Raw genomic sequence first — 27,588 nt, 5'->3', positions numbered from 1 at the left:
ATCTACTTGATAGTTGTTCAGCAATAGCTACTTCTGATATCTAGTAAATGGCATGCAAGTTGCAAGATGTTCAAGGGGAACTCCTCTTATATGCAGATGTTCTAACAGATGCAAGTCTTACATGGAGTCCTCCCCCAGGTGAAGTGTCAAACTGATCCCACAGTAAAAACATTGCTCTGCGAACAGATGTTGGAAAGGCATATTACATCTGTCTCAGAAGGGCCTCTGTAATGCTGTCATGTTCTATGATCTCCCTAAAATCAAGGCCTTAACAAAATGAAGGTTGGTGGATGGATACTTTGCTCTGGGGCAGGACTGCAGGATTCAGCTGGCAGGCATCATTGCACATGGAATCAGGACTTTAAAGAGCAGAAGAAATCCTAGAGATCATGTAGGAGTATTGTCTATCAAATAATCCCCCTGAAATCAAGACTAGACCCTGTGTCCAGGTTTGAGATGAATGGTTGGCTTTGTTTATCAGGGAGAATGCCTCCTTGACAGTTCAGACTCGTTTTTTATTATCAGCTAGATGGATTTGAAGTACCACCTGGGTCAGTGCTATAAAAGAGGTATCTATAAAATGATGATATTGATTTTTTTTTCTGTGTATCTTGCACATCAGCTTGTGGCAGTTTTAATAGAGGATTTTCAGCTTAGTTTTCAAGAGTGGGGCCCCATCCTGAGATTAGCAGTCAGTACAGACCCGGTAGGTAACTTGTCTGATGCACTAAGTGGTGGAGTGTTCTGTTGTTTGGAATGACAGCAATAGTATCAGGTCCCCAGTTAAGCTACAAAAGCCTACTTAAAGCACAATGTATCTTTAAGTGGATTAGTTTAGGCCCTAACCTCCTAACCACTGTGAATCAACCTGGGGCACAGGAACAATGTTGCCTTTGGTTGTGTGCATAGGAACAGCTCCTTCACTCTTTCTCCCTTGCTGGGAAGGATGGTTGTAACTAATCAAGGTTATTGAGTATTGACCAGGTGTCAGGTGCTGTGTTTGAATGCCTCACTTGCATCATTTGATTCTTTTGTCTCCTCTAGGAGGTAGACACTGTTGTTATCTCCTTTCAGGCTATTTGCCCAGTGGTAATGCAGCTAGTGAGAAGAACCCAGACTGAATCCAAGTCCATCTGCCTCTAGATCCTGCGCTGATGTCTGCACTGCTGTCCGCTCTTCCTGTGTGGCGGACCAGAGATCCTGGGTCTCTCCTGCCTTCTCTGGGTTCAGGATTCTGGTGCGATTAGGCTGGGTAAGGAGGACAACACTGGTGGGTTACAGGCTTTCCACAGGCATTTGATCTCTTGCTCTTTTTCTCGCTTTCTAGTCTCAGAATTGGCTTGCCAGCTCGCCTTCCACTGCCACCACTGTTTATCAGGGCTTTTCACATTCCTCATGGATGGTTGAACAGAACATGGGTGCTCAGTCATGGTCCTGCCTTCCAGATTAGAGGTGTGTGCCACTGTGCTTGACTGCTGCTGCTATTTTTTTTTTTTAACATAGCCTCAGTGATGTAAAGAATAGGCATGGATGCCAATTACAGACCTCCTTTGATTAATTTCTAGGATTTAAAAGGTCACCTCTAAGCCAGGCATGGTGGCACACAACTGTAAACCCAGTAAAGGCAGCCTCAGCAATTTAGTGAGGCCTTAAGTAACTCAGCAAGATCCTGTCTCAAAATTTAAATAAAAAACAGCTGGGGCTGGGGCTCAGCGGTAGAGCACTTGCCTAGCATGTGTGAGGCACTGGGACCCAGGGTGACTTTGCCTCCTTCTTCATTATGTGGAGGGGACCTCTTTCATGTGTGCTACCTGCGCAGACAGGTGAACTGGTTCAGCTCCCGGTCCAGTGAGAAGCAGAGGAAATTCATTTCAGTGATGGTGTTTAGTGACTGCTATGCTGTTGAGCTCAGGGGGTACAACAAGGACCACAAGTGACCCCTCTAGTAGAAGATGCAGAAGCAGAAAAAGAATTCCAAGAGGATTAAGCCAGGTAAACACAGAAGGGGCCATTGAGCTAATGTTGAGGTGACATTTGAGTGGTCTCTTTTTTAAAAATTTGTTTTTAGATACATGACAGTAAGGTGTATTTTGACATTATATACATACATAGGGTGCAACCCATTACAGTCTTGATCTCATTCTTGTGGTTGAACATGATGTGGAGTTACACTGGCCGTGTATTCATATATGAGCATAGGAAAGTTATATCCAGTTCATTCTACTGTCTTTCCTATTCCCATCCCCCCTCCCTTCCCTTCATTCTCCTTTGTCTAATCCAATGAACTTCTATACTTCTCCTCCATACCCTCCGTGGTTATGGGTTAGCATCCACATATCAAAAAGAACTTTTGACCTTTTTTTTTTTTTTGCAATTGGCTTATTTTATTTAGCATGATAGTTTCCAGTTCCATCTTTTACTAGCAAATGCCATAATTTTATTCTTTTTATGGCTGATTAATATTCCATTGTGTATATATCTTTTCTTTTTTTAGTTGTAGATGGACACAATACTGTTATTTTATTTGTTTATTTTTATGTGGTGCTGGGGATTAAACCCAGTGCCTCATGCATGCTAGGCAAGTGCTCTACTACTGAGCTATGACCCCAGGCCCCCCCCCCCCCGTTTTCTTTATTCATCTGTTGAATATGAGCACCTATGAGCCGAGTTTTAGGGGACAAGTGAGGGTCTGGAGAGGAGAGGTGGGAAGATTGTGTCACATTGAGGGAATGGCATTAACAAAGCCATGGGCATGTGAATTAGGTATGGAGTGTTGGGAACTATAAAGAGCTTCATCCGAGTTGCCCAAATCCTAAATACTTGGAATACATACCTGGAATTTATTGTATGGTTACTACATGCCAGGCACACATGCTGAGTGCTTTGTATCTCTTAATTTAGTTAATCCTCACAAGAGCCTTATCTAGTAGATATTATGATCTGAGATCCAGAGAGCTTAAGTAATTTCTTCAAGGTTGCACAGCTAACAAATGATGTAGCTGAGATTAGAAACTGCTTCCAGGTCTTGTGAGCCACTACCCTGTATTGCCTTTCTGAACATCATGAGAATAATGACATCATCAGATCTGCTTTTACGATAGACAACAATGGCTAAAATGCAGAGGGTGGATTTGAAGGAGAAAGAGGCTTACGAGCTTGTCAGGGTTGCATAAATCTGACAGCATGGCCTCCAATGAAGCCACCTCTTGGGAAGACTTTCATCTCAGCACACTCCATGCATCTTTCAGTGTCGTCACCAGCTGGTCTCACCTTGAAAAGGTCATTCTGGGATTGGGGAGATGTTGTCTCCATGGCACCATCTTGTAGGGTGCTTCAATACAGAATAAAGAGTCCCAATGGAGGCGGCAGGCCACCCATTCCACTAGGGTGAATCTAGCTACACACAGGCTTTGGGTTCAATTTGATTTGAAAGCAGAAAAGCAATGAAACTCAGAGTCCACTTGTATTCCAGTCTTCACCTACTTTCCGCCAAACACCCCATGGAAACAATGATACAGAGGCACACCTCGAGGATGGCCTGGTCCAGTCTGGAGGAGTTGCTTCCTCTCGTGAGTTCCATGTGCCTGGTCAGTTTCTGTGGCCATGTGTGATGGTCTGGTCTGGCTAACACAGCACTCCTCAGTTTCTTCATGGCTTGATTAAAAAATGCGTACCTACTACCCTTCTCTCCTGGTGACACTCAGAAGGTTCCATTCTAAATTCCAGCTGGAACTGTGGCCCCTGATGAAAGGGGCCTGTCTGTCAGGCAGGCCAGCCAGGTTCCGAGTGCGCTCCCTCTGCCTTTGGCTCTTGAGGTGGTGTATCTGAGATCTTTGTTTTTAATCATAATATTTCCCGTTTTTTCTTTCCATGCTGAGCCAGCTGGGGGTGGTAGCAAATCTTTCTTTAATTTCCACTGTGATGGATTATTAGTTCACGTAAAATGCTGTTTAATTTGTACATGTGCCCTGAGGCTTTAAAATACCGAGTTAATTTGATTATTGTTGGAGATCAATTTGGACTCCACAAAATGCTGAACGGGTTGGATTCATGAAGCCCCTGGACCCTGTCGCCCCCTCAGTAGGGATCAAAGTCCAAAACTTAAATGCGTTATAGACCTGTACCCTTAATTCACCCCTTTAAAAAAAAATCACCAGTTAAATTTTCCTTTCTAAGAATTGACTCAAACAAGCAGGTTTCTCAGTTTTCCCTGAGAAGGGAAGAAGGCAGCACCAGGTGGATATATTCTTCAGTCCCTGGCTGAAAGATAACTTCTGTGATTTCAGCCTGCTCCTTCCTTTCTTCTTAGCCACACCAGCCTTTTCTTGTTTCGGTGTCACCTTCCTCTCCCCCTGCTCTTTCTCATTCCTTCTGGCTTGTCCTGGGTCTCAACAAGAGGCATTTTCCAGTAATTTCCCTCTTCCTTTGCTTCTTCCCAGGGAAGGGGTCACATCTTCAGGATGCCTGTGGATTCATATTAAAGAGCTGAGTGAGGGCAGGTAGCTCAGTGGTACAACACTGCCTAGCTTGGGGGAGGCCCTGGGTTCAATCCCAGTTACAGGGAAGGGGGAAAAGGTGGGGGGAGCAGAGCACTTGTATCACATTGAAGGCTAATGCTTGTCTAGACTTTCCAGGATTTTCAAGCACCAGACAGTCTGGGCCATTGCTCACATGGTGGATTTATTCTCCTGCATTTTAAGTTCAGAGCCATGGTGAACAGTGAGTGTGCATGTGTGTGTGTTTTGGGACACACTTACATTTTTAAATATGGGTATTGGGGGTTTAACTCTGGCAGTTTACCACGAGCCACATCTCCAGGCCTTTATTTTGAGACTGGGTTTCACCAAATTACTTAAGGGCCTTGCTAAATTGCTAAGGCTGGCATTGAACTTGCAATCTTCCTGTATCCATCTCCTGAGTCACTGGGATTACAGGCATGTGTCTTGGTGCCTGGCTGACACACTCACATTGAATACAGAGTGTAAATGCTTATTCTGCAGAAAGTAGCCTTGAATAAGTTTTGGGATTCAGATTTGAAGTTGAGCATAACCAGAAACTTCTGCCTATGAACTTTTTTTTTTTTGGGTTTCCTACAGAAGAGAAGTGAGAAAAGGAATAATTCTACTCGAGGGAAATGCATAATTTAGAAGCTGTCTGCATGCATAAGAAAACAGACCCTGTAGCTGCTCTGTAAACGCAGAAAGGCAGCCAGGGTCATTGTTTCCCTTTCTTCCCTTGGTGTTTACGGAAGACTGATGAGCCCAGTGCTCCCTGCTGGGCGGCCAAGGCCGTGGACTTCAGAAGCCTTGGGCCTGGGGGAAGCCTACTTCTCACATTCCTCTGTCTTCCTTACCCTAGCTGGCTTCCCCCTCCCTCTCTGGATATTCTGTCCTTCTTGACAGTAGAACAGACACTGGAAAGGTTGAAGTCATTTCAGGAAATCCCAAGATGGTGTCTGGCTCTTTCTACCACCTGTAACTCTGTTGTCATCCTGTAGCACTGGTCTACTGTAGCCTGTTTTGTCCATTCACCTCACCCACTACCCAGAGGATGCTCAGGGGCTCTGGATCCAGGGGTTCATGTATCTTCCAGCCCTGTGTCCTGGGATGGCCAGGCCTAACTCTGAGGCAAAGCTAAGGGAATCATTTCCCACTTCTGTATCCTTCAAGTATTTCTTTTTTTCTTTTCTTCTTGGTACTAGGGATTGAACTTGGCAGCACTCAACCACTGAGCCACATCCCCAGCCCTATTTTATATTTTATTTAGAGACAGGGTCTTACTGAGTTGCCTAGTGCCTCGCCTTTGCTGAGGCTGGCTTTGAACTTGTGATCCTCCTTTCTCAGCTTCTGGAGCCGCTGGGATTACAGGAGTGCCCCACCTCGCCTGGCCTTATCCTTCAAGTATTTCTTTAAGGTGTGACATCCATGTGACCCGATCTCAGGTCTGTAAGGGAGAATGAGCAGAGAGACTTAATTCCCTGGCCTCAATCCCTCCAACCATCAGGCGTCTTGCATGTAGTTGGATGTGGAGCCAGTGTGACTCAGGGCTGCAGAAGGAATGTGTTCTTACTGTGGCACGAGGGGTAGTGACCACTGTTGTCCTGCAGCCTAGTGTGGTCTTGGCCATGCAGGAAGGCTCCAGGAGTACGATGGCATCAGGGACTGCTGTGGTGGGAAGGATGCCAAGGCGGAGGGTGGCTTCCCTTTGAAAGATTTGGTTCCAGTGAGGTTTAGAGGAAAAAAGAAGACTAGGAATTTGTAGGATTTCTCCGAAGTATCCAGATGGATCCCAGACATAAGCCAGCAAGGAAGATCTGATTTTGTTTGTGTGTGGTGTCTCTCCCCTCTCCCCATGCGCCTCTAAATAATTTTATCTTCAAAGCCTGACGCAGGTGTTAATTAACGCTCAGGATTCTCCTGGGAGGTAGACAAGTGGGAACACCATCCCCATTAGTGAAGTCCAGGGAATAGACAGGTGTCAAAGCCTGAGGTAGGTAAGCCACAGAGGAGCAGAGTGAGCCCCGGGCCTTGGAGCTGTTTCCTTAGACCTTCACTGGGACTAACCTGCTCATTTGGTTATTCTGGGAACCACCCACTTCCTCGGTGTCCTTGTTTCCCAGTAGAATAAAAGAGGTGAGGCTGTGGGAGGAGAGATGTTTGATATTGTGGGATGAATAATGGGAAATCCAAGGATTGAAGGAAAAATTTTTGTAAAATTCACTGTCTTTATGATTTTCAGATGAAGGAGCCTTTTTATGACATTGATTCACTCACTTGTTTTTGTTTTTAAAAATGAAAATGCATCTACTTCCGAGCAAGGTATTGCAAAGGGAATCACTACTCCCAAGGAGCTGGCTAGTTCTGCTGAATGGGAAGCTGATCCTTTGTACCCTGTGCTCAATCCCTAAGCAGAGACTGGTGTGGGGGTTGCTGCTTCTGCAAGTGGTGGCTTCATATGTTGGAGTTCTCCTGGCATCTGGCAGTGGATGGGAAATCCACACACGAATGTTGGATGGAGTGAATCACTAGAGGCTGAATTCTTCCTTGATCATTCACCTTGGTCTACACAGGAAATGGGACCCTAAAATATCCTTTCTCTGGGGTTGTAGGTAGCTCATCTTCAATCCTGGACTTTGCCTGGGGATATTAATGCCAATTGGCTGGATAACTCTTGAAAGTGCCCGAGTTGATACTGAATCTCCAACTGTAGCAGAGCAGCAAGATTGGAGTGATTTCTTAAGCGTTGGGCAGCTTGGGCCCAGTTCAAGAAATAGTGAGGGGGATTATTTTATCCTGTAAGCGGTAGCCTTTTTCTGGGTGGCATTCAGACTCTACATGACTTATAGGAAGCCTTACCATATCAGCTAATGCTATTTTACTTGGTGCCGCAGGCTGCTGAGAACCAGCCCTCAACCTCTACTTGAGGGTCCTTCCTCTGAAGACGTCACCAGTGTGTGGAGCCTGCCCCACACCCACCCCCTGCCAAACCACGGCCTTTACCTGTGTCTTCCGGTGTTTCCCGTGCGACCCATCCTGTGGGAGTGCCTCGTGGGCTGCCCCAGAGCTCACCCCACGCTCAGCGGCGCCAATGGTGAAGATGACAAGATCCAAGACTTTCCAGGCATATCTGCCCTCCTGCCATCGGACCTATAGCTGCATTCACTGCAGGGCTCACTTGGCCAATCATGATGAACTCATTTCCAAGGTACATGTTTCCCGCAAGCCTTTCCTGCCTACCCCCGGGTGAAGGCACTTTTCCTAAAGTTACAGATGTTTATAAACTCTGCAAAGGGGCTGGGATATTTCTACTCTATTTTTTTTGTGTGTGTGTGTGCAGAGAGGGCTGACTCACATGACTGCCTCACTTTCTTGAGAAATCACTCCAAGTTGCAGGGACAGAGAAATGGTTTAATTTGTTATTTTGGAAATTAGATGTCACCCTTGTTGGAGGCTTTGGGGGCTGGCAGCTTGCAGGCCAGAGAAAGGATTAGAGCCTTCTGCTCAGCTTGTTTGGTTTAGTTGGCAGAATGTGGCAGAAGAGTGCTTTCTGCTTGGAAAGTGAATTCTAAGAGAGGTGGGGAGAAGAGGTTCTTATGGTTTTGAAGGGTTTTTGTTGTTCACATTGGTTTTGCAATGCTGGATACTGCACCCAGGGCCTCATGCACGCAAGACAAGGGCTCTGCCATCTAGCTACCTACACTGCCAGCCCCATATAGTGGGGTTTGTTGACAAAGATGAGAGAGTCCCTGACAAGCCCCAGGGGAAGTTGTGAGACAGTGGCATTACTGAAATGAGTGGCCTTTGGGGAGAAACAAAAGTGTCCTGTTGAAGAGATGATCTACTGGCTCAGGGGGACCTTTTGGGCATATGCATGAGGTAATATAGAATGACATTTGATCATAATCAGAAGAAAGACCAGACCTTGTTTTCCCTGAGGAGCGTTGGCAACAGCTTCTGAAGTTAGGACTGGGGTTAATAAGAAACAAATCCAACACCCCGTTGTGCGATTCAGGCACTGGACCCTCCTTCAGGCAGCATTCTCACGGGAGCTGCCACTCTCTTGGACCTATGTTCCCAGGGGAGGAGAAACAGGTTTTACTAGGGCTGCTTGACAAAGAGAAAAAGATCGTGGGAGAATTCTTCCCTCAACTGCATCTCAGAACTTGGACTTCATGCCATTAAAATGAAAACAAACCAACCTTTATGCAGATCCAGACTAAGTTGAAAAAGAAAATTAGTGCTGGGGATAGTAGCTCTTGCCTGTAATCTCAATGACTCAAAAGGCTGAGGAAGGAGGATCCCAAGTTCAAGGCCAGTCTCTGGAACTTAATGAGACTCTGTCTGAAAATTAAAAAAAAAAAAAAAAGAAAGAAAGAAAAGAAAAAGAACCTGGCTAAAGATGTGGCTCAGTGGTAGAGTGCCCTAGGTTCAATTCCCAGTACCATAAATAAATAAATAAATAAAATTAGTGTTGCTGACCTATTTATAAGAACTGCTGGAAAAGGTGGCCTTGCTTTCTTTACCTCTGGCTCAGTAGCCTCAGCCAGGCAGGGATGAGGGCTCCAGTCAACAGTGTAAACCCTTACAGTCTGACTGGCTGGTTAGACATAGGACGCGAAGAAGGTTGACAGAATAACCAGGTCTGTGTTAGCAGAAGATCTCAAATCGGCCCTGAGGACAGGGTCCCTTGTTCTCCATCTATGCCAGGATGTTTAGTTACCATGAGCTGGATGCCTTGGGCCCTCAAAGACTTAGCTGGACTTTCACTCTGTCCCACTTTCCCTTCTTTGTGATTCTGAAAATTATTTCCCTTTATTCTATTTATGTTTCAGCCAGCTTTTGGCTTCCTTTTATATCAACGAATCATCTTTTGTCAGATTCTCTTTGAGTTTGGGGGGAACCCTTTGTCAGGAAGTTTGGATGTGGGAGGCTTTGTCAGAGAAGAGAGCAGCCAGTCCTCTGGGCATTGGAAGCGGACCTGTGAGCTTGGAGGGGAATTGCAAAGTTGTCTTTTTTGGGAAAATCACCAAAGAAAGTGTTAGTCTAAATCTAGTGGGAAGCCAAGGCATCATTTTAACACAAGGAAAAAGTGCTATGTATGACATTGATGTACCAGTATAGTGCTTTTTAGCATCCGCTATGTACTAAAAACTGCTACTTGACACTTTTATAAATGCTATCCCATGAGAAGTCTTTAGGTCGTTAGTCATCTTTTATATTGATGGAGAAGCTGAGACCTAGAAAAGTTGCCCAGGATCTTGGATTGGACATTTGGAGAGAGTTATTGCTTGGTATTCAGGAGGTATTTCTGGAAGAGGTGGTTATTTGCACTGAATCTTGTGAGATGGCTAGAGTTTGAATATAGAGAGATAGTAATGACCTTCAAAGTTTATGTCTTATCTGTTTGGCCTGATATGCAAGGCCTTTGATCTGGCAGAATCTTATCTTCTGAGGGAGTTTGCAACTGAGTGGAAGTTAGCCACAATCCCAGAGTATGCAGGTAAAGGGTAGTTCAGGGCCATGGATTTCTGATAAGAGCATTCTTCTTTCCCTGCTCCTCTCATGAGCTCTTTCTCACATCACTGGGCCATGTCCTCTCAGCTTTAGTCTCCAGATCAGAACTTGACCTGTGGTAAGAGCTCAGCAAGTAATCAAATAAAAGGACGAATGGAGCTTAAACATTGGGAGAAGACAAATAATGAGCAAAAAAAGACTTCATTGGCCTTGTGTCCTCCATCCTGCCCCTTTTGGGGCAGAAAGGCTCATTCACAAGTCCAGGCCAAAATCAGCAAAGGCTTTGGTTTCATTGGCTGCAGCCAGTGCACAGATGGGGTGCATTAGAGCTTGATGATTTAAAGAGTTGGTTGAAATGCCTGACTGGGGAAAGAGTGAGGGAACTGTGGCTGGCGTCTCACAAAGATTCCTTTATTTCGCTTCACAGCCACCCCCAGCATTAAATAATCTATAGATTCTTATGCAGGTCTGCATAATGGAAAGATCATTGCCCCAGCCCCCTCCTTGGAAAATAGGCCTTTCTTTTCTTTTCTTCTTCTTTTTTTCTTTTTTCCATTTAAGAAAGTTCAAGGAGAGAATGTCCCTCCTGTTCTCTCCTCTTGACTTAATCTCCTGTGTGGCTTCAGAATCTGCCCAGTGGGAGTTAGGGACTGGGAAGCAGATAGCTGGAGCTGGTGCAGAAATGCAATTAAATGATACTTTGTGCTTGCAATGGGGCCTGTAGTCTGAAAGCTTGATGTTTATTTGGAAAAAGGAAGAATAAGGAAAACAACCGACCGACCAACAGTGAGTCTGCCTTCATTATGGAGAGGAAGGCACAGAGGTCCAAAGAACCAATACTCTTGAGTATGTGGCCATCCTACTGTGACAGTACCAGACTTCAGGCTCTCCTAGGCCTAAGCCTAATTGGAAATGTGTGACTGTAAGGTTTTAAACATATTAGGATCTATGTCGATATGGTGGTAGAAAGAATCCTGCACTAGGCTTTCTCCCTTCCCAGCTCACTGTACTTTCCTGGAGGCCTAGTTATCTGCAGTCAGTTGGTTGTCCAACCTGAGCCTCGTTTTTCATTCATAAAATAGTACTTGCTGTGTTTAATATGGTCTTGTCCATTAGGATTGCTGTAATGTACTTTAAGCTGGGTGGCTTATGAACAACAGAAGCTTGTTTCTCACAGGCTGGGGAGTATGAGTTCAGGGTTTTGCCAGAGTTTGTGGTGAATGAGGGCTCACTTTTAGGTTCACAAATGGCTGCTTCTCCATGATCTTATGGTGGAAGGGGTGAGGAAGTTCTCTCTGGCCTCTTAATAAGGATGCTAATGCAACTTATGAGTGCTCTGCCCTCATGATCTAATAATACCCTGAAGATCTCATGTCTAATACTGTCCTCTTGGGGGTTGGGATTTCAATATGATTTGGTGGTCCACAAACATCCAGACCATGGCACATGGCTAATAACTTGCACTTATGATGTGCTTACCATGTGCCACCCCATGACAGTCTCATGCAGATACAGACCTTACTGGGGAGGGGAGCAGGTTTGCCTCCTTGGGTTGTTATAAGGCTCAGATGAGAGATCATGGTATGTTGGTGAATGGTTTGTAAATTATAAAGCTCAATGGAAACATCGAGTAGTCCAGTTGCTTCTCTTGGCCTTACTGTCCCGAAAAGGAGAGTGGATGAGTAGGTTGCAGGGGATTGTTCGTGCCTAGTACCAAGGAAGATTTAGATTAGCCAAGACAGTTTTGCTTTAGAACCTGGAGCATAGGAGTTGGACACGGGAAAGGGGCAATAAATAGCTGAGTGTGTGGGACTGGGGATGGAGCTCTGTGGTATTGCATTTTCCCAGCATGCACTAGGCCCTGGGTTCAATCCGAGCACCTCAAAACAACAACAAAAACCAGCTCTGTCTGTAAAATGGTAACATAGTCTTTACTCTGTATGAGGGCGGGGGAACAACTTTTGAATTGATAATAGAACTATCTAGAGAATGTGCTGAGGCATCCAACGTCCTACCATTTCTTTCTTAGTGGGTGTTGTGGTCAAAATGCTGGTGTTTGTAAGCAGAGGTATTTTGAGTTGGCACAAGGAATTGCTCACACTGTTGGATTTTTTTTTTAAACACAAACCTTACTATTTTCAAAGGCTTTTATTTATTTATTTTTTAGAGAATTTATTTATTTATTTTTTAGAGGCGAGCGTGCTACCGCTTGAGCCACATCCCTAGCCCCGGAAATGTTATTTTGGGCATTGGAGTGTATTAGTCAGTGATAGCCGCTGCTATGTCACATCATACAGCATAATTTATAAGGAATATGTACAATATATGGTGTGGCTCTTGAAGGTGATTATCCCATGAGCTTGTCTTAACTTGCAAAACATCGAATTCTAATTTTATTAGTTGAGAGGTTTTTTTTAATCCAATGGATATGTGATGACTTTGAGTTTTATAAAAACTGTATTTGAATAAAATTAGTATTTCTATTTTAACAACAGGGGGAAAAGTAGGATTGCATGTAAACCCATGTCTCTTATAAAAGTTAACCTTTTGTTTCTAGAATAGTAGGACCCAAGCTTTTGCAGAGTAATGGATGGATTCTCAGAAACAGAAGGTTGAGAACAGCTGTTCTTTATAACCCATATAATAGTTGGTGCCTATGGTACTTTGCTATAGAGCGGCAGCATTTCTTTTTCTTTCAGTGCTGGGGATCGAACCGAGGGTCTTGTGCATGCTAGGCCAGGGCTCTACCACTGAGCTACACACCCAGCCCTGAATGGCAGTGTTTCTGAAGTGGCATTTCTGAGGTTCAACAAAGGCAGAAGTGATAAATTATGAAAGAGTCCAACACAACCCAATAAGTCTAGTTTCAAAACACATCTGACCAATTTGGCTTTGTAAAGAGAACCGTTTTTTTTTTTTTCCCCTCTGCAGAATGACTTCTTTTCCTCAAGTATTTGACCTTTGAAAGCCCTGTCTCCTGTTAATGAAGTGTTAGGTCTTCTGTATTCCTCCAAAGCTGTTGACCACCCAGGAAGGTGTGACAGGGGAACCAAATTGCACAGAAAAATCTCGAACCAGGGGATGTGGTTAGATTACAGTGTTTCTTGGTAAGAAGAAACCCTTTGTAACTTGTTAAATACAGTATTTTATGATATCTTCCTTCCACAGAGACAGAGATTTAACCAATTCAGGGTGAGACAAGTCATAAATGAAGCTGGTATAATTTGTATAGCATAGGTGATCCACAGAGGGACCATTTTAGCCAGATCTTGGGGTGTGTGCAGGTGATGCCGTGGGGGATGTTGCCTACAGTTGCTCTTTCATCTCATTTGCTTCGTTCTATCTTTGCAAAATACTAAATATATGGAGGTATTCTCTCTTTGTGTTTATAGCACTGTGCTAGATATTAGGAATGAGGGCGTCTCCATCTGGGCTCTATGGATTGGCTTCAAGGGATCCCTGAATTTGTAGATATAGTTCTATGTGCCTGTATGTTTCTAAGGAAGGTTCTGTAGCTTTCATCAGGGTCTTCAAGTTGTTGCTTAAACAAACAAACAAGAACCCAACTACACCTTAAGATCTGTCTGTTTAGAAAATGAGGCTCTGGGAATACGTGGAAGAATCTGTGCCTGGAAGCATGAACCTGGACATGAGGAAGTGGACGGGAGGAGTTGGTAAAAAGAGCATCATGAACAAAGAGGCGGACAGGAAGCCTGCAGGGAGCAGCCCTTCTTTTGGGTTAGATATTGAGGAACTGTGTGAAACAGATTGAAAGAGTAGGTTGAAGCCAGATTGTTAGAAGAATAAAAGTTCAGACTTCATCCTGTTGGCAGTTTGGTGCCACTGAAGACTTTTGAACAAGTAATGACATGACCAGCTAATGGTGAATGTTGCTGTAATGTGGAAGATGATGTGCTGAGAAGACTAGAAATGGGGCAGCTTGAGTGTGTCCACTGCTGTGGTCTGAATGTATTCCAGACACCTGGTGGTCATTCAGTAAATATTTGTTGACCACTACTTTGCAGACAAATCTAAGCGCTCAGTGATTGTTTTTTTTTTTTTTAAGTCTCTCTCATTTGCAGACATGAACAAGAGAATTGAGTCCCGAAAGTCATACTCTTTAGATGGAAGCAGACTTATCTCACAGTCATTCTTGCTCACTGTGAAAATTAATGATCTGGGCACATGTAGAGTTGCTCACCAATTTATTATCAAGGGAGCAGCTGGGGACCAAGTCTGGTGAATCATCTTTATGTGTGTGTTTTTTTTTTTTTTTGCTGCAGATTGCAAGCAGCTGGAGCACGGATCTGCTCAAATGTGATCCTTTCTATGTGGTTACTTCAAATACCACAAGGAAATGTTGACTTGAGCGATGAGGCGTACCCTGAAAATTAACTCTGTGGGTTACAAATGCCTGTGAGGTTTTAATGTACGAACCTGATATGGTTTGTACATTAGTGTTTGGGCACTTAGCAAGGACATAGGTGATGGCAAGCTTGTGTTCCTCCTCAAAATTCAGAGAAACTTTTTTCAGCAGGTTATGCCCTCTGGGAACAAGAAGTAGCTGCATGTTCCTTCTGCTGTGGTTTTGCTTGTGCACCAACACTTCTTTTGGCCCCTGGAATGATAAAGCCACACCACTGCTGGTTTGGCTGTTGTATTTTGGGACCTGACCAGAATCCACTGTATTGCAGTGATTTTTCAGTTCAGTATTTCTAATGCCTTAAAACCACCTTGCCAGTTGGGCGCAGGGAGTGCATGCCTGTCATCCTAGCAACTCTGAAGACTGAGGCAGATGGATTGCAAGTTCCAAGACATTCTGGGAAACTTGTGAGACCCTGACTCAAAAAAGCAAGTGGAGAAAAGGCTGGGTTCAGTGGTGCATGCCCAGTAGCTTGGGAGGCTGAGGCAGGAGGATTGCAAGTTCAAAGCCAGCCTCAACAACTTACTGAGGTCCTATCTCAAAAAATGAAAAAAGGGCTGGGGATGTAACTCAGTGGTGAAGTGCCCCTCTGTCAGTTCCGTAACAAAATCATGCCAGGCCCTAGGCTCTAGGTGCCAAAGATAAGGAGATGAAGCCAATGTGATTCCTGTACTCAAAGAGCCTTAGGGGACACAGGAATGCAAAGCTCACCACAGAGGGCAGAAGAATAGATGAAGTTGTGTTTGGTACATAAAAATTCACAGGATGAGAAAATCTACATTGTTGCTATTAACTGCTGTTTCTTGACCTTCTACTGTGTGCTAGGAACTCTATCAGATGTTTTACTTATTCCACCACTTACTTTACAACAACTCTTCAAGGTCAGGTTGAAGTGACTTGTAAGGGCAAGATTACCAAGTAGCCCAGCAATCTCAAATCTGGATCTGTCCATGCCCCTTCTACCACAGCTTGACTGTAACCTGGGTACTCCTTTTGGCATCAGCCCCTGTTGGTGGTAAATCCTACCCTTTCTTCTGTCCTGTCGTTTTCCTTGCCTGTAGAGTCTTTTTTTTTTTTCTTTCTCTAATTAATTCCCACCCATTCTCAAAGGCCAGCTCAAATGTTTTCTAGAAAGTCTTCCTGGTCTATAGGATTCCCTCCCTCCTCTGAACATCTGTAGAATTCACTGCTTGATTGTTCTTTTGGCTATTAATTAATGACTACCTTTTGGTATGGCCTGCGGTTACTGCACTTTTTATGTATAATTGTCTGGTTTCCTAACAAGATTCTGGATGTCCTGGAGTCATGGACTCTCAGAACTATAGGTCTGGAGGTGCCTTTGAACCAGTTTTCTGGTTCAGCTTCTCATTTTATAGATTCAGAATCCCAGAAAGAAAAGTAGAGGGCCTCTTGGTTTTACACCGCCTCCGCCCCCATCACACCACTTTACTGCCTTGCAGGTTACTGAATATTGAAGCCAGACAGAATCTCACTAAGTTGCTGAGGCTGGCCTTTAACTTGTGCGCCTCCTGCCTCAGACTCTTCAATCACTGGGATTACAGGCATGTGCCACCATGCTCAGCAGAGCCAGGCTTTGTGATCTTGAAAGACTATTCACCTCTCTGGCTCTCCTTTTCCTTCACCCATCCAGATGTGTGTGAGGGATTATATTCAGAAGTTGCTTCTTCCTCTTGCATCCTCTGGGTCTAGCAGAATAGCATAAGATACCAGGCAACATAACTTAGGGGTTAGCAGTATAACCCCTGGGCCAGACTCTTGGACTTTTTTTTTTAAATGTTGATATATTTTTAGTTGTAGATGGACATAATAACTTTATTTATTTTTATGTGTGCTGAGGATCGAACCCAGTGCCTCACACGTGCTAGGCGAGCACTCTTCCACTGAGCTCCAACCCAGCCCTGGATTTTTTTTACTTGGCGAGTAACCTCTGTGTCTCATGGCAAAATGGACATACTATTAATATTAGATTCCTGAAAGGATTTTTGTGGGATTAAATGAGGCGATCAATGTAAAGTCCTTACCACATGTGAATGTAAATCCACAATGAGTATTAGTAGCTCTCACTTTATGAATGTTCACTAAGCAAAATCAAATGGAAATGACATTCAAATATAACCAGGGCCTGGCACCCTGGTATATTTGTGAGTTTCCCTTCTTTTTCTGAGAGTTTGAGCTCTTGTACTTTACAGCCATACAGCTGTCTTTGGTCTTCTGAGACCTCTGTAATCACTGAGTCTCTTGTTCCTTATAATTCCAAGGGGACCAGCAGGTCTCCGGAGGTAATTAAATAACATCAGCAGCACCTTCCGCTGCTGCTGCTCTCTGGGGCCTTTACCTGCAAGCAGCACTGAGGCCTCTCTAGAATTTAAATGGAAAAATCTGCCTCTAGCCCTTTTCTAATCTGTCAGGTGGTCATTTTGCCACTGACTCACGTGTCAACCAGTTACAAAAGCCTCAGTCCACTGTGACAACAGCAGCCCAGGCAGCTGGAAGAGGGTTGGCTGGCCTGGTGTTGGGAGTAGCTGAGCCTTGCTTGTCAGTTTTGCTTGTTCTCTGGGGCTTCAGGGTGGGGGTGGGGTGAGATCTTTTTGAAAGGAGCCATTTTCTTTATCTTTAAAAAAACAAAACCAAAGAAGAAACCCTGATATGTTTGTTCCCAAAAGCCCTCAGCAAAGCTCCTGAGGGGAGGGTTTGACCTGGTGACCCAGAGCATTATCTCTGAGGCCTGGGCTGCCAAGCTCTCTGCTTCCCTGCCCTCTCTGGCCTATGGCTGGTGGCTGGACAGTGACTCAGAGGAGGAGGGGGAGGAGAGGAAGAGATGAGGAGATGGCTCCGCCAGCTGCTACTAAAAACAACAGCAACATCTAATCAGTCCATAAACTCCCTCCCTTCCAGCCACAGTGATGTCAAGAGGCAGAGCAGGTGGTGCCATTCCCCCTCTGCTTTCCCCCTCAACCCTCTGTCAGTCATGGATCTTTGAAGGGGCAACTTATATCCATCAACAGGAAAATTACCCATCTCTGGCAACCCAGGAGCTCTTTTTCCTCCCTGTTAGGGCTGGCCCCCACCACGAGCATTCATTGTGGTGTCAGTTTCACAGCAGATGGATAAGGGGGCAGAAGAGCATTTCTTTGCCAAAATAAAAGAGCCCAGAGTGAACCCTCCTGCCCTATCTCTTATCATTTGTTCCACATATAGTGAGCTCCTCTTAGCTGTCAGACACTGGGGATGCAGTGACAGGTGTAAGCCTTGTCCTCACCAAGCTTTTACCCAGTACACTTTGGTTACTGGAAAGTCTCAGGATCTGAAGGAGCAGCTGGGGACAGCAGAAATGAGGGCCTCCATCCTGAGCCTGCCCTCCAGGATTTTCTGGGGCAACTGTGAAGCCACCATTTCCATATGTTCAAATCACCTGCTTTTCATGAGATGGTCAAATGTATACAGCTATTTCCCTGACTGTGCCCGTCCTCCCCCGCAGCAGCCCGGGCTAACCCAGCCTAGTAAAACCACCTGCCGCTCACTTGTATCTTTGAGCAATGTCCCTGTTTCTCAGGGCCGGGCCTGTCAGCACTGGGTGGTGGCTGCTTTGTACATTCTCTGGACCTTCTGAAAGCCGCCCAGCTTCACCCACAGCTGGCCTCTTCCCTTTAGGTGCCAAATGTGCCGTATGACAGGAGGGTTCGTCTCAGACAAGTTCACCCAGGACACCCAGGGAGAGGAAGCGAGTGAAACCAGACTTCATGGAGTTCCCTCAAACTCCAAGTCCCCATATTTCTCCATCCTCCCCTCAGCAGGAGAAAGAAAAGCAAAATATATCTGTGGGGGAGGAAAGCTCCTCCCTGTCTGTCTCCTTCTCTATAAAAACAACAGGCCAGTCTGCCCTGGGCACTGTGGGGGTAGGTGCAGGGTAAGTACAGGAGGAAGGAGGAAAGCAGATAAGATAAGGCCTGACACATCTAGGCCACCAGGCTGCTGCCAGCCACCTGTGTGACCGGTCACCTTGAAACTGACAGGAGGGAGGATGGATTTTTTCATTTGTTCAGGAACCAGACTGGCTGACTTCCCATACCTTTGTTCATTTATTCAATAAACATTTATTGAGCACTATTAGGTACCAGGCCATGTGTGAGGCATTTTGGTCCCCTTTCTGTCTCTTACGGGCAAAAATCTCCTCCTAGATCCCAGGCCTGTAACCAGTGCTAAAAAAAGAAATGACTTCATTCAAAAGCCAGTTGGTCCACTAGCTTCCAGAATAGGGGCAGCCAGTCCCTTGCTAGGAGGGAGGGCCCAGTTTGGAGTCTTGATTCCCCATTATTTGCTCTAGATCCAATGATTGGCAAAACTTTTTACATAAAGGACAGATAGTAAATAATTTTAGGCTTTGCCAGACATATAGTCTCAACTCCAAGCCCTGCAGCCACAGAGAACACGTAAACAAATGAGCATGGCTTTGCTCCAGTAAAACTTTTATTTACAAAACAGGTGAGAGGCCCAGTCTGGCCCTGGACTTATTTGCTGGGTTTACAAACCCTGCTAACTCCTAGGCTAGATGGTTGAAATGTCTGTTGTGAAATGTTATAGAAATGGGCTTGTGTGATTTCAAGAGTAATCTTAAAATCACCAGGATGGCTACATTTGGTATGGATAGTGTAGGGGTTGAGGCACTCTGTTAATTGACACTCTGGTGTCAATTAGCTACATAGAAAATTCCATTCCACAGGCCAGACTTCAGCCTCAGCCATTTAGCACGCACAGGTTCCTACCATAGGTTTCAGGGTGACCAAGCCAGACAGTGCACATACTTTCCTACAGTCTCATCACTCTAATGGGAAAACAATGTGAGGCCCTGCTGATGAGAGTCAGTGCACCATTTTTAAAGCCCTGAGTGAGGAGGGGTCAAGCTACCTCTCTGGGGGTAGGACCTAGAGAGCTGTCTTTCTGGTATACTGTCAGATTCACTGCCCAGGAATCCCCATTTTCTTGATGCCAATTTCAACAACCCTCATGTAAGCCCTAAACCAGGCCTGGTTTTGCACTAAATTTTTAGTGAAGTGTTGGACAACTCATTTAATCTCTCTGCTCATATACTGAATACTATTCTGTTTGGCCCTGAGGATACAGAGATGGATACAACAAAATTCTAGTGGGGTAGGCTAATAGGTAAACTATACTAAAATATGGTGAAACACAGGCTATAAATGGGTGCTCATTCAGGATGCAGAATGGGTGTTTACTAAGTGAACAAGAAAAGAGGAGTTAAATCTAAATAGAGATAGAACAGAGGAGATGAAGCCAGGGAACCACTGGTAAGACAGATGGAGAAGGGTGTGTTTGAGGGGAGCTGGAGGTCAGCAGGGATGCATCACTCAGGGTGCAGAGGCCAAACTAAGGAGACAGGAATGAATTGATGTGCAGTGGAGAGCCACTAAAAGGTTGGAAGCAAGAGAGTGATAGAATTTGACTGAAATTGGAGGAGAATATAACATGACCTGTTTTGGAAAATCAGCTTCATGCTAAGATTCTGTAAACCACATGTCCTAGAACTTTGTGTGACTAAGAATGTTGATATTTGTGGCAGTTACTGAGCATCAATAATGAGCTATGACTTTATAAATTAACTGGGTTTGGTCTCTCCCTGGTGATGTCATCAGCTAACTAGCAAGCAGGTAAATCATTGTCAAACTACAATGCAGTCTTAACTTTGAGGAGGGCCTTTATAGGGTCCCTGAGATGTGGAAGTTTACAGGGCCTGACTTCTGTGGCATTGTTTTGGGGCAGGGGGGCCTGGGATTAAACCCAGAAGTGCTTTACTGCTGAGCTACATTTCCAGCTCTTATTTAATTATTTATTATTATTATTTTTAATATATATATATTTTTTTGGTGTTGATGGACACAACACAATGCCTTTATTTTTATGTGGTGCTGAGGATTGAATCCGGGTCCTGCCGGTGCTAGGCGAGTGCTCTACCGCTGACCTACAATCCTAGCCCCTTATTTATTTATTTTGACACAAGGTCTTGCTAAGTTGCTGAGGGCAGTTTTGAACCTGAGATTGTCCTGCCTCAGCCTTTCAAGTCACTGGGATTACCGGAGTGTGCCACTATGTCTGGCTTGTTCTCTGGCTTCTTGAGTGAGGCTCTCTGAATTACTGAAAGCTGGCAATTGCAGCCCTATACTTACGAGTTTTTTCAATTACTTATTTGTTTTTTACAGTGCTGGAGATAGAACCCAAGGCTTGCACCTCCTGTGAGCATTCTACCACTGTGCCACACCTCCAGCACTTTAGTTTTTCTGTTATTTTTAAGGAAGGATGAATTGCAGAATTCAGGTGTTTTGGGTATGATCCTAAGGCTTGGGACAGGGCCAAATGAAGGGGGAAATAAGTAGCTTCTATAGTCTTCATTTAGGGCTTACATGAGGGTAGTTGAAATTGGCATCAGAAAATGGGGATTCCTGGGCAGTGAGTCCCAAATCTGACAGTATACCAGAAAGACAGCTCTCTAGGTCCTACCCCCCAGAGATTCCTATTCAGTAAGTTTGAGTGTGTCCAGTCAGGGCCGTGTCTGGCCAATGGAAGCAAGTCAGTTAGGAGACAAGGCTAAAGGCAGCACCTGCTCTCAGGCTGTACAAGAATAGGGTCAGTACTGCAGGGTGCCTTCTTAAAGTTTGCCTTAAAGTTCTTAAAGCTAGCTCTTGGGCTCCTCTTGCCCTATTCCCAGCCCTACCTGGGATCTATTTTAAGGAGCTTCCCTCCCTTCCCCATTCAGATGCAACTGTACTAATATTCTAGGACCAATGATGTTAGTATTTGGATGATTCCTACATATGCTGTCCCCACTGCCTACTATCTGCCATCTAGCCCTCCCTTTCCACTCATGGTAGCTCCCTAGAGGCCCAAAAGCGTGGTTTTGACTGGCATTTGTTTAAAAGCAGAAACCGTTCTTTGGAGGCCTTCAAATGATGGTAAATAGTCATCCTTTCACTATTTACTAAAGCCAGGCAGGCACTGTGCTGGACACTTTTGATATGAATCACATCTTTGTCTCATACCACCCCAGAGAGAGATGGACCACCATTGTTCCATATTCAGATGAGGAAAGTGAGGCTTGGATGGTTTGAGTTGACCAGGGAGACCCAGCTGGTCAATGGAAGAAGCAGAAATCAGGCCTGACCCCAATGCCCATGCTCTTCAGTGCTCTGTCGCGCAGCCTATTTCTTGCTCTGAATTAGCCACGGAACTTAGCCCAGGCCCTTCTCTTGGTCCTTCTCAGGCTCTCTGCCTGGCTTTGAAATCTCCAGGAAGCCTTCTGTTACTGGGGCTTTACACTCAGACCTAGCGTGGCTCCCCAGATTTCTTCTGCGTTTTTGTGTGTTTTAAAATAGGGTTTTCTGGCCCGTGGTGCCCTGGCAAACAAGAAAGAGGGGAGCAGGAGCACAGGTGATCCTCAGCAGGGACCGGTGTTGTCCTTTCCTAAGCTGTTTGCTGATTAACTCCCTTCTCTCCTGGAACCAGACAAGAAGAGGAACTCAGATGTCAGCAGTGTTTAGAAGCCCTCAATAAACCGTGGTCCAACTAGGTCAGGGGGAATGACCCTGTGCACTGGCCCTTATTTTTTAAGTCTACCCCCCAGGGACAAGTGTGCCCCAGCTCACTAGAGTAGAGTTCACAGCACTGGTGGGAGGGATTCCTGCCCTCCACTAAAGGGGGTTAGCTTTGTTTGAAGCGCATACCTGCCTATTCAGTCCCTTCCTCCCCGCCCTCTGGCCAGGCTCGGGCTGGTGTTAAGTTGCCCCAAATACCCAGTCTCCTATTTCACATCCTCAGGCAGAGATCCCACAGCCAAGGTGCCCTTTCAGCTTAGCTTTCCCACTGGCTGCTCACTGACAGATTAGCTCCTCACAGGAGGGAAGGGGAGAATGGAGATATGGGCAAAGCCCCAAGCAGACCCCCTTGTCAGCGGGCACAGTGAGCCCTGTAGCTCCCCAGTGTTGTGTTGGGTGGGGCAGGCCTGGGTGCTGGCCTGCTGCCTGGCCCCAGGCCTTTACTGGCAGATGGAACTTGGCTTGGCTGGGGCCCAGTGGTACATATGCTTAGGCTTTACCTTAGGGTGGAAATTGGAGGCTGAAAGTTTGTAAGTGTCAAGAGACAAGGAAACTCTGTTTGATGTGTGGGCTGGGAGAACGCGGGGGCTGCCTGAGCCAGGCTCTGTTGCTATATAATCTGCCCTGGCCATGCCAGACTCCTGTTCAGACCTCTCAGAAATGTTTCTTTCCTTGGACTGGATTGAACTGAGGCCTGAAGGCTGCTAGGCAGGAGAGGGAAGGAGCCAGTGGACAAAATGTTCCTGTGCTTGGATGGGCCAGCCCCAGCACAGGCTGGGTTCTTGGGAATTGAGATGAAACCTCTCCCCTTTCTGTAGCCATTCCACGTATTGAGTAATAAATGAGGTTATTGCCCAGATGAACTGGTTTTAATTTACCTTTCTGAAGTGATAAATGTGGGTAAATTAAAATGAGAGTGAAGAAGAGGCTTGCACAGAGCACCCTCTCCAGTCCTGCTTCTTTGGGGAATTACCATATACTCCAAACCTAAACTCTACTTCTTCTTCCCTGTCACTTGCAACCAAGGCTCATACATGGAACCTAGTTATAGGGCTTATCAAGGTCTGTGGAGTTGGCTGATATTCCAGACTGTCTCAGATTGTTTCCCCAAGGTGTAATGTTCAACCATGGCTTCCAAAGATGACACTGTGGGTACGTGCCAGAGTGACAGAATCCAAGAACTGGGCTTCCATGTGTAAGTTGGTCTTGACTATCCAGAGACTATTTTAAAATGTGTACAGAAAGGTAGCAATTAAATTTTTGTCTTGGTATAACACTGGCCTCTGCATTCTCCCAGGAGCCCTAGCTAGGGAAGATGATTAAAAATAGATCTGAGTAGCACTTCCTGCTTGGCAGATGGCTGATAGCAAATGCTAGGGCTTGCGGCTGACCTTTCCTTTCTGAAATCTGCTCTGTGTTTCCATGATGCTAATTGAGTCCTTCTCTAGACCTAATCAAAGACTCTTTAGCTGGCTGCAAAAAAGCCGTGGCTTGCTGTCCTGGCTGGGCTCCGTTCACAGAGCAACATGAAAGTGCTGGAATTTGCATGGGAACACCCACTCTGTGGTCCAACTGGCTGGTCCTTGTTTAAAAACTAACAAGTTCTGCTTTCAAATGTACTGCCCTTCTGTTAAGGATCCCACACCCTCTCCACCCCCACCAGAAAAGAAAGATTATGGGATAGGGTAGGGAGAAGAATGCCCTGAGTTTAGATGTGTATACAATAGACAGTGCTCACACAGCAAAGTAGGCAGATGGCTGAAAGTAGCAGGGGTTTGTGAGATTTGGGTTCTGGGAGTGCTTCTACTTGGTCCATTCCTGACTTTCCTAACCTTTAAAATGCAGATAATATTACCTGTGTATCCCCCTGGGTTGGTGGGAGAAGCAAAAGGAAAGAGTGCTTAGGACAGTGCCCTGAGGCCATCAAACTATAGAACATACAAGATAACATTTGTTTTATTATTTCATGAAAATCCATTTGGACCAGTGTAGCCTGTCTATATTCCCATCTCTTCCTAGGGGAGACTATTATCAAATAGATATTATGTCTAGGTATATTAATTAGAAAATAGATGTTAGTAGATCAGAATAGTATCAGATAACTACATCCTCTGTGGTACCCAGCAAATCTTGGGATATGTCTGTGCATTAAATATTGGTTGCTTTCTAATCATGGAGTCCCAATATTTGTTCGTGTGACCACACCTTCCTTTCCTTTCCTTTCCTTTTTCCCTCCCTCTCTTCCTCCCTCCCTTTCTTTCTTGCTTGCTTGCTTTTTTCTTGTTGCAGCTAGGTATTAAATCTAGTGTCACTCTGCCTCTGAGCTACATCCCCATTCCTGACCCCTGACTTTTTTTGAGACACAGTCTCACTAAGTTGCCCAGGCTGGCCTCAAATTTGATCCTCCTGTATCAGTCTTCTAAGTAGCTTGGAGAGGATAAGAATCTTAAGGAATCATCAGATAAGATGGATCAGCCAGTGAACAGAAAAGACCTGCTTTTTACACACATAAACAGGAAATTTAAAAACATGAGAGAAGAGCTGTAACTCTGAGTCAAAAACATTCATTTTATGTGTGAGGCGTTATTCTCTTGAGAATATGGACTCACAGAATGTTCACCCTTGTAATACTCAACCCCCTCATTTCGCAGATGACACAATCCCAGTTCAGAGCATCAGGGATCTGCCCAAGGATAGTTGGAGCAGATTATCTAGCCTCCCCTGGCAGGGGTGGGATTAGGTAGGCTGGTTATTCTTATCTAGTTATGTTCCATTTGTAGAGAGAATACCAAGAATCAACAGTGCCCAATTTTTGCACCCTGGTCAGCACCCTATCCTCAAGTCTTTCTGATATTTACATGCTCTTCTCTCTTTCAGAAGAGCTCTTTGTGATTTCTTCAGTCCCTCCATGACTCTTAACTACCATGAACCTTTTTAAGCAGGGTGGTCTCTTCCTTCCTAACTACCTCATCTCACCACTCTTAAACATGGTCCTGAGGGTATATGTACACAGAGGTTAAAGGTGGATGTATGCTAATGTGCTCATTAGAGGAAAGTTTAAAGCTGGACAACTGTGTCATGCAGAGGAGTACACATCAGTCAACCTACTTTCCTTTGTAAGTGCAACCTGAAGCTCAATTAATTGTTGTCAATAAGGCTTTGTGCTTTGGTTTGCATTTATGGGAAAGAGATGTTAACATCTGGGGAACACCTTGTAGTATGAAATGAAAAATAAGACATAGACAATGGTGGTGAACATGGTTAGGGAGATGCAAAACCAAGGCACATGCCGAAAATTAGAAGGGACTAGTAGAAGGAAAGTAGATAATGTCACCTCATTTCACAGATGAGAAACTTGAGACCTGAGTGGTGATGAGAACCAGGAACACATGGCAGAGAAAATGTAAGAACTAGGGATTGAATCTAGTTCACAGAACTTTAATGGCGATACATTCTGAGAAATATGCTCCCAGGTAATTGTACTGTACTTGCATAGAACCTAGATGGCTATGTATCATTAGGTGATGTGATGTTATGGGACCCCCATTGCATATTTATGGTCCATTGCTGACCCAAAATGCTGTTGTGTGGTGCATGACTGTACTTAATTCTTTCATTATACCAAGCTACTGAACAGGAGAAGTTGAGTCCATAGAAGGAAATCTTGGCGTGGGCAAGAACTTTTTAATCTATGACCCAAATAGTTAATAGGGCAAAAGGATCTAAAGGTGGAAGATTTCAGGGAGCTCCATGGAGACAGAACTCAGCTCATGTAAGGGATTTGGCAGCATCAGAATGATTGGCAATAGAACGGTCTTCCCCAGGAGGTAGTGAGTTTTCTATCCCTGAAGGTATTAATAGAAAAGTTTGATAGAAATGAGGACAGGAACCATGCTTCAGGTGAGTGATTAATCTTTAGGAGTCCTGCAAATCCCAATAGTCTGTGAGTCTATGAAATTGAAACTGGATAAAGTCATATGTACACTTTAAGATCCTCAACTCTATACCCCCACTGCAGTTCACTGTATGATATTCCCTCAGATTGTGGTTACTTTAAGCCAGGCTTGGTGGCCCACACCTGTAATCCCAGCGGCTCAGGAAGCTGAAGCAGGAGGACCTCGAGTTCAAAACCAGCCTCAGCAAAAGCGAGGTGCTAAGCAACCCAATAGGGCTGAGGATATGGCTCTGTGGTTGAGTGCCCCCTGAGTTCAATTCCTGGTACCCACCTCCCCCACCAAAAAAAAGAAAAATCGTTAAACTTTCTAGTTCTCTAAATATTTTTCTTCTAATTATTGTTCACCATGAAGTCCAGGTGCCAAAGAAAGAAGGAATTTCAAGGGGCTTCTTAGGTTTTGATTTTTTTTCTTTGAAAGTTGTGAAATAAGAACCATTCATTCATTTGTGTGGCAGTGAGCTGGAAAAGCTGTTTTTAGTCTGGGACTCAGGACATTCTCTTGGTGATCCTCAGTCTTAAACATTGAAGGTCTCAATTAAGTTTTTTTCCATTCACTCAAAAATGACCAAGCTCTGATGAAGTGATTCATTGTAACACAACTCACACAAAGCTAATTGGTAAGCCAGAATTCTAATTCATTGATTTACAGTGGAGCACATAATCCTGAAAGCTCAACCTGTATGTTATCCTCCTTGAAGGTAAACCCACTGGAGTGAGAGAATTAAGTTTAGACAGTTGCTAAGTAAATATGGAATCAGAGAAGAGGAATTTGAATGACCTACGAGATTTTCATCAGTACTGACAGATTGATCCATCCTTCTTCATTAAAGAGACAGATTTTTCCAAGTGAATACCCTCTAGAAAAAACTTGGGACTTGAAGTTGAAAGCCTTAGGTGTAGGTTCTGACCTTGACTTACGAGTTGTATAAAACTGGGAACTGACTTTAATAACTCTGGGCTTCACTTTCTCCTCTTGTTTTGGAGGTGAAATCATTAATATATGTGAAAGTGCTTTGCACATTCTGACATATTTGTGACCATTTTAGTCTAATTCTGTTGCGCAGTGTCCTTTTTAGGAAGTTGCTTGGACAACACCCTTGTTACCCCATCTTCATTTTCCCCTGGACTTTGGAGTGAGACTCTCTGGACCTGCATGTTTCCTAACTTCTTTGTTTTACTTTCTTCATCTGCAAAATAGGGAAGGCGACTGAACCTTCTAGCTTGAGTTCTTGAGATTAAACAACTTTGCTCTGAATTGCAGTTTGAATCCTATTTGGTACATAGTTAAATGCCCCATATCAGGGTAAGCCATTATTTTTGTCTTTTTACAATTAACAGTCTATTTTAAAGAGTCACCTCAGTCTCATCTCCATTTTCACTGTAGTGATTGCTTGTTTGCCAATATTTAGAAAGCAGTTCCCTTTTCGTGGCTGCAGCCATGAAAGATAGCTCTGCCCTTTTTTCTTTGACTGGTTGCAAGGAAGGACTTATTACTTTGGGGGTCTTAGGTTTTACCCACTGACTCCATAGATATCCTTTATATTAAAAGGATATTTTTATTTGCCAACACCC

The 27,588-nt window shown here is 44.7% G+C and overlaps 1 protein-coding gene across 6 annotated transcripts in view; it reads left to right on the top strand.

The window, feature by feature from the left end:
- Window positions 1-27,588, top strand: part of Ypel2 (yippee like 2) — a 59,218-nt gene that overhangs the window by 14,194 nt on the left and 17,436 nt on the right. For 2 of the 6 annotated variants that reach the window (XM_015495393.2, XM_048792302.1), the window contains exons 2-4: window positions 1,075-1,252; window positions 1,820-1,992; window positions 7,391-7,704. In XM_015495393.2, coding sequence (XP_015350879.1) covers window positions 7,588-7,704 — 117 coding nt within the window. In that variant the 5' untranslated portion in view covers window positions 1,075-1,252; window positions 1,820-1,992; window positions 7,391-7,587. Of the gene's footprint in view, window positions 1-1,074; window positions 1,253-1,327; window positions 1,453-1,819; window positions 1,993-7,390; window positions 7,705-27,588 lie in introns of all 6 variants that reach the window. The other 4 variants (XM_015495394.2, XM_015495397.2, XM_015495395.2 and 1 more) reach the window with 3 other exon arrangements.

Source organism: Marmota marmota, unplaced genomic scaffold (assembly GCF_001458135.2).
Source record: "Marmota marmota marmota unplaced genomic scaffold, marMar, whole genome shotgun sequence".
Taxonomy (NCBI): domain Eukaryota; kingdom Metazoa; phylum Chordata; class Mammalia; order Rodentia; family Sciuridae; genus Marmota; species Marmota marmota.
Note: the sequence above shows the minus strand (reverse complement) of the source record. Positions and strands in the feature narration are given on the sequence as shown.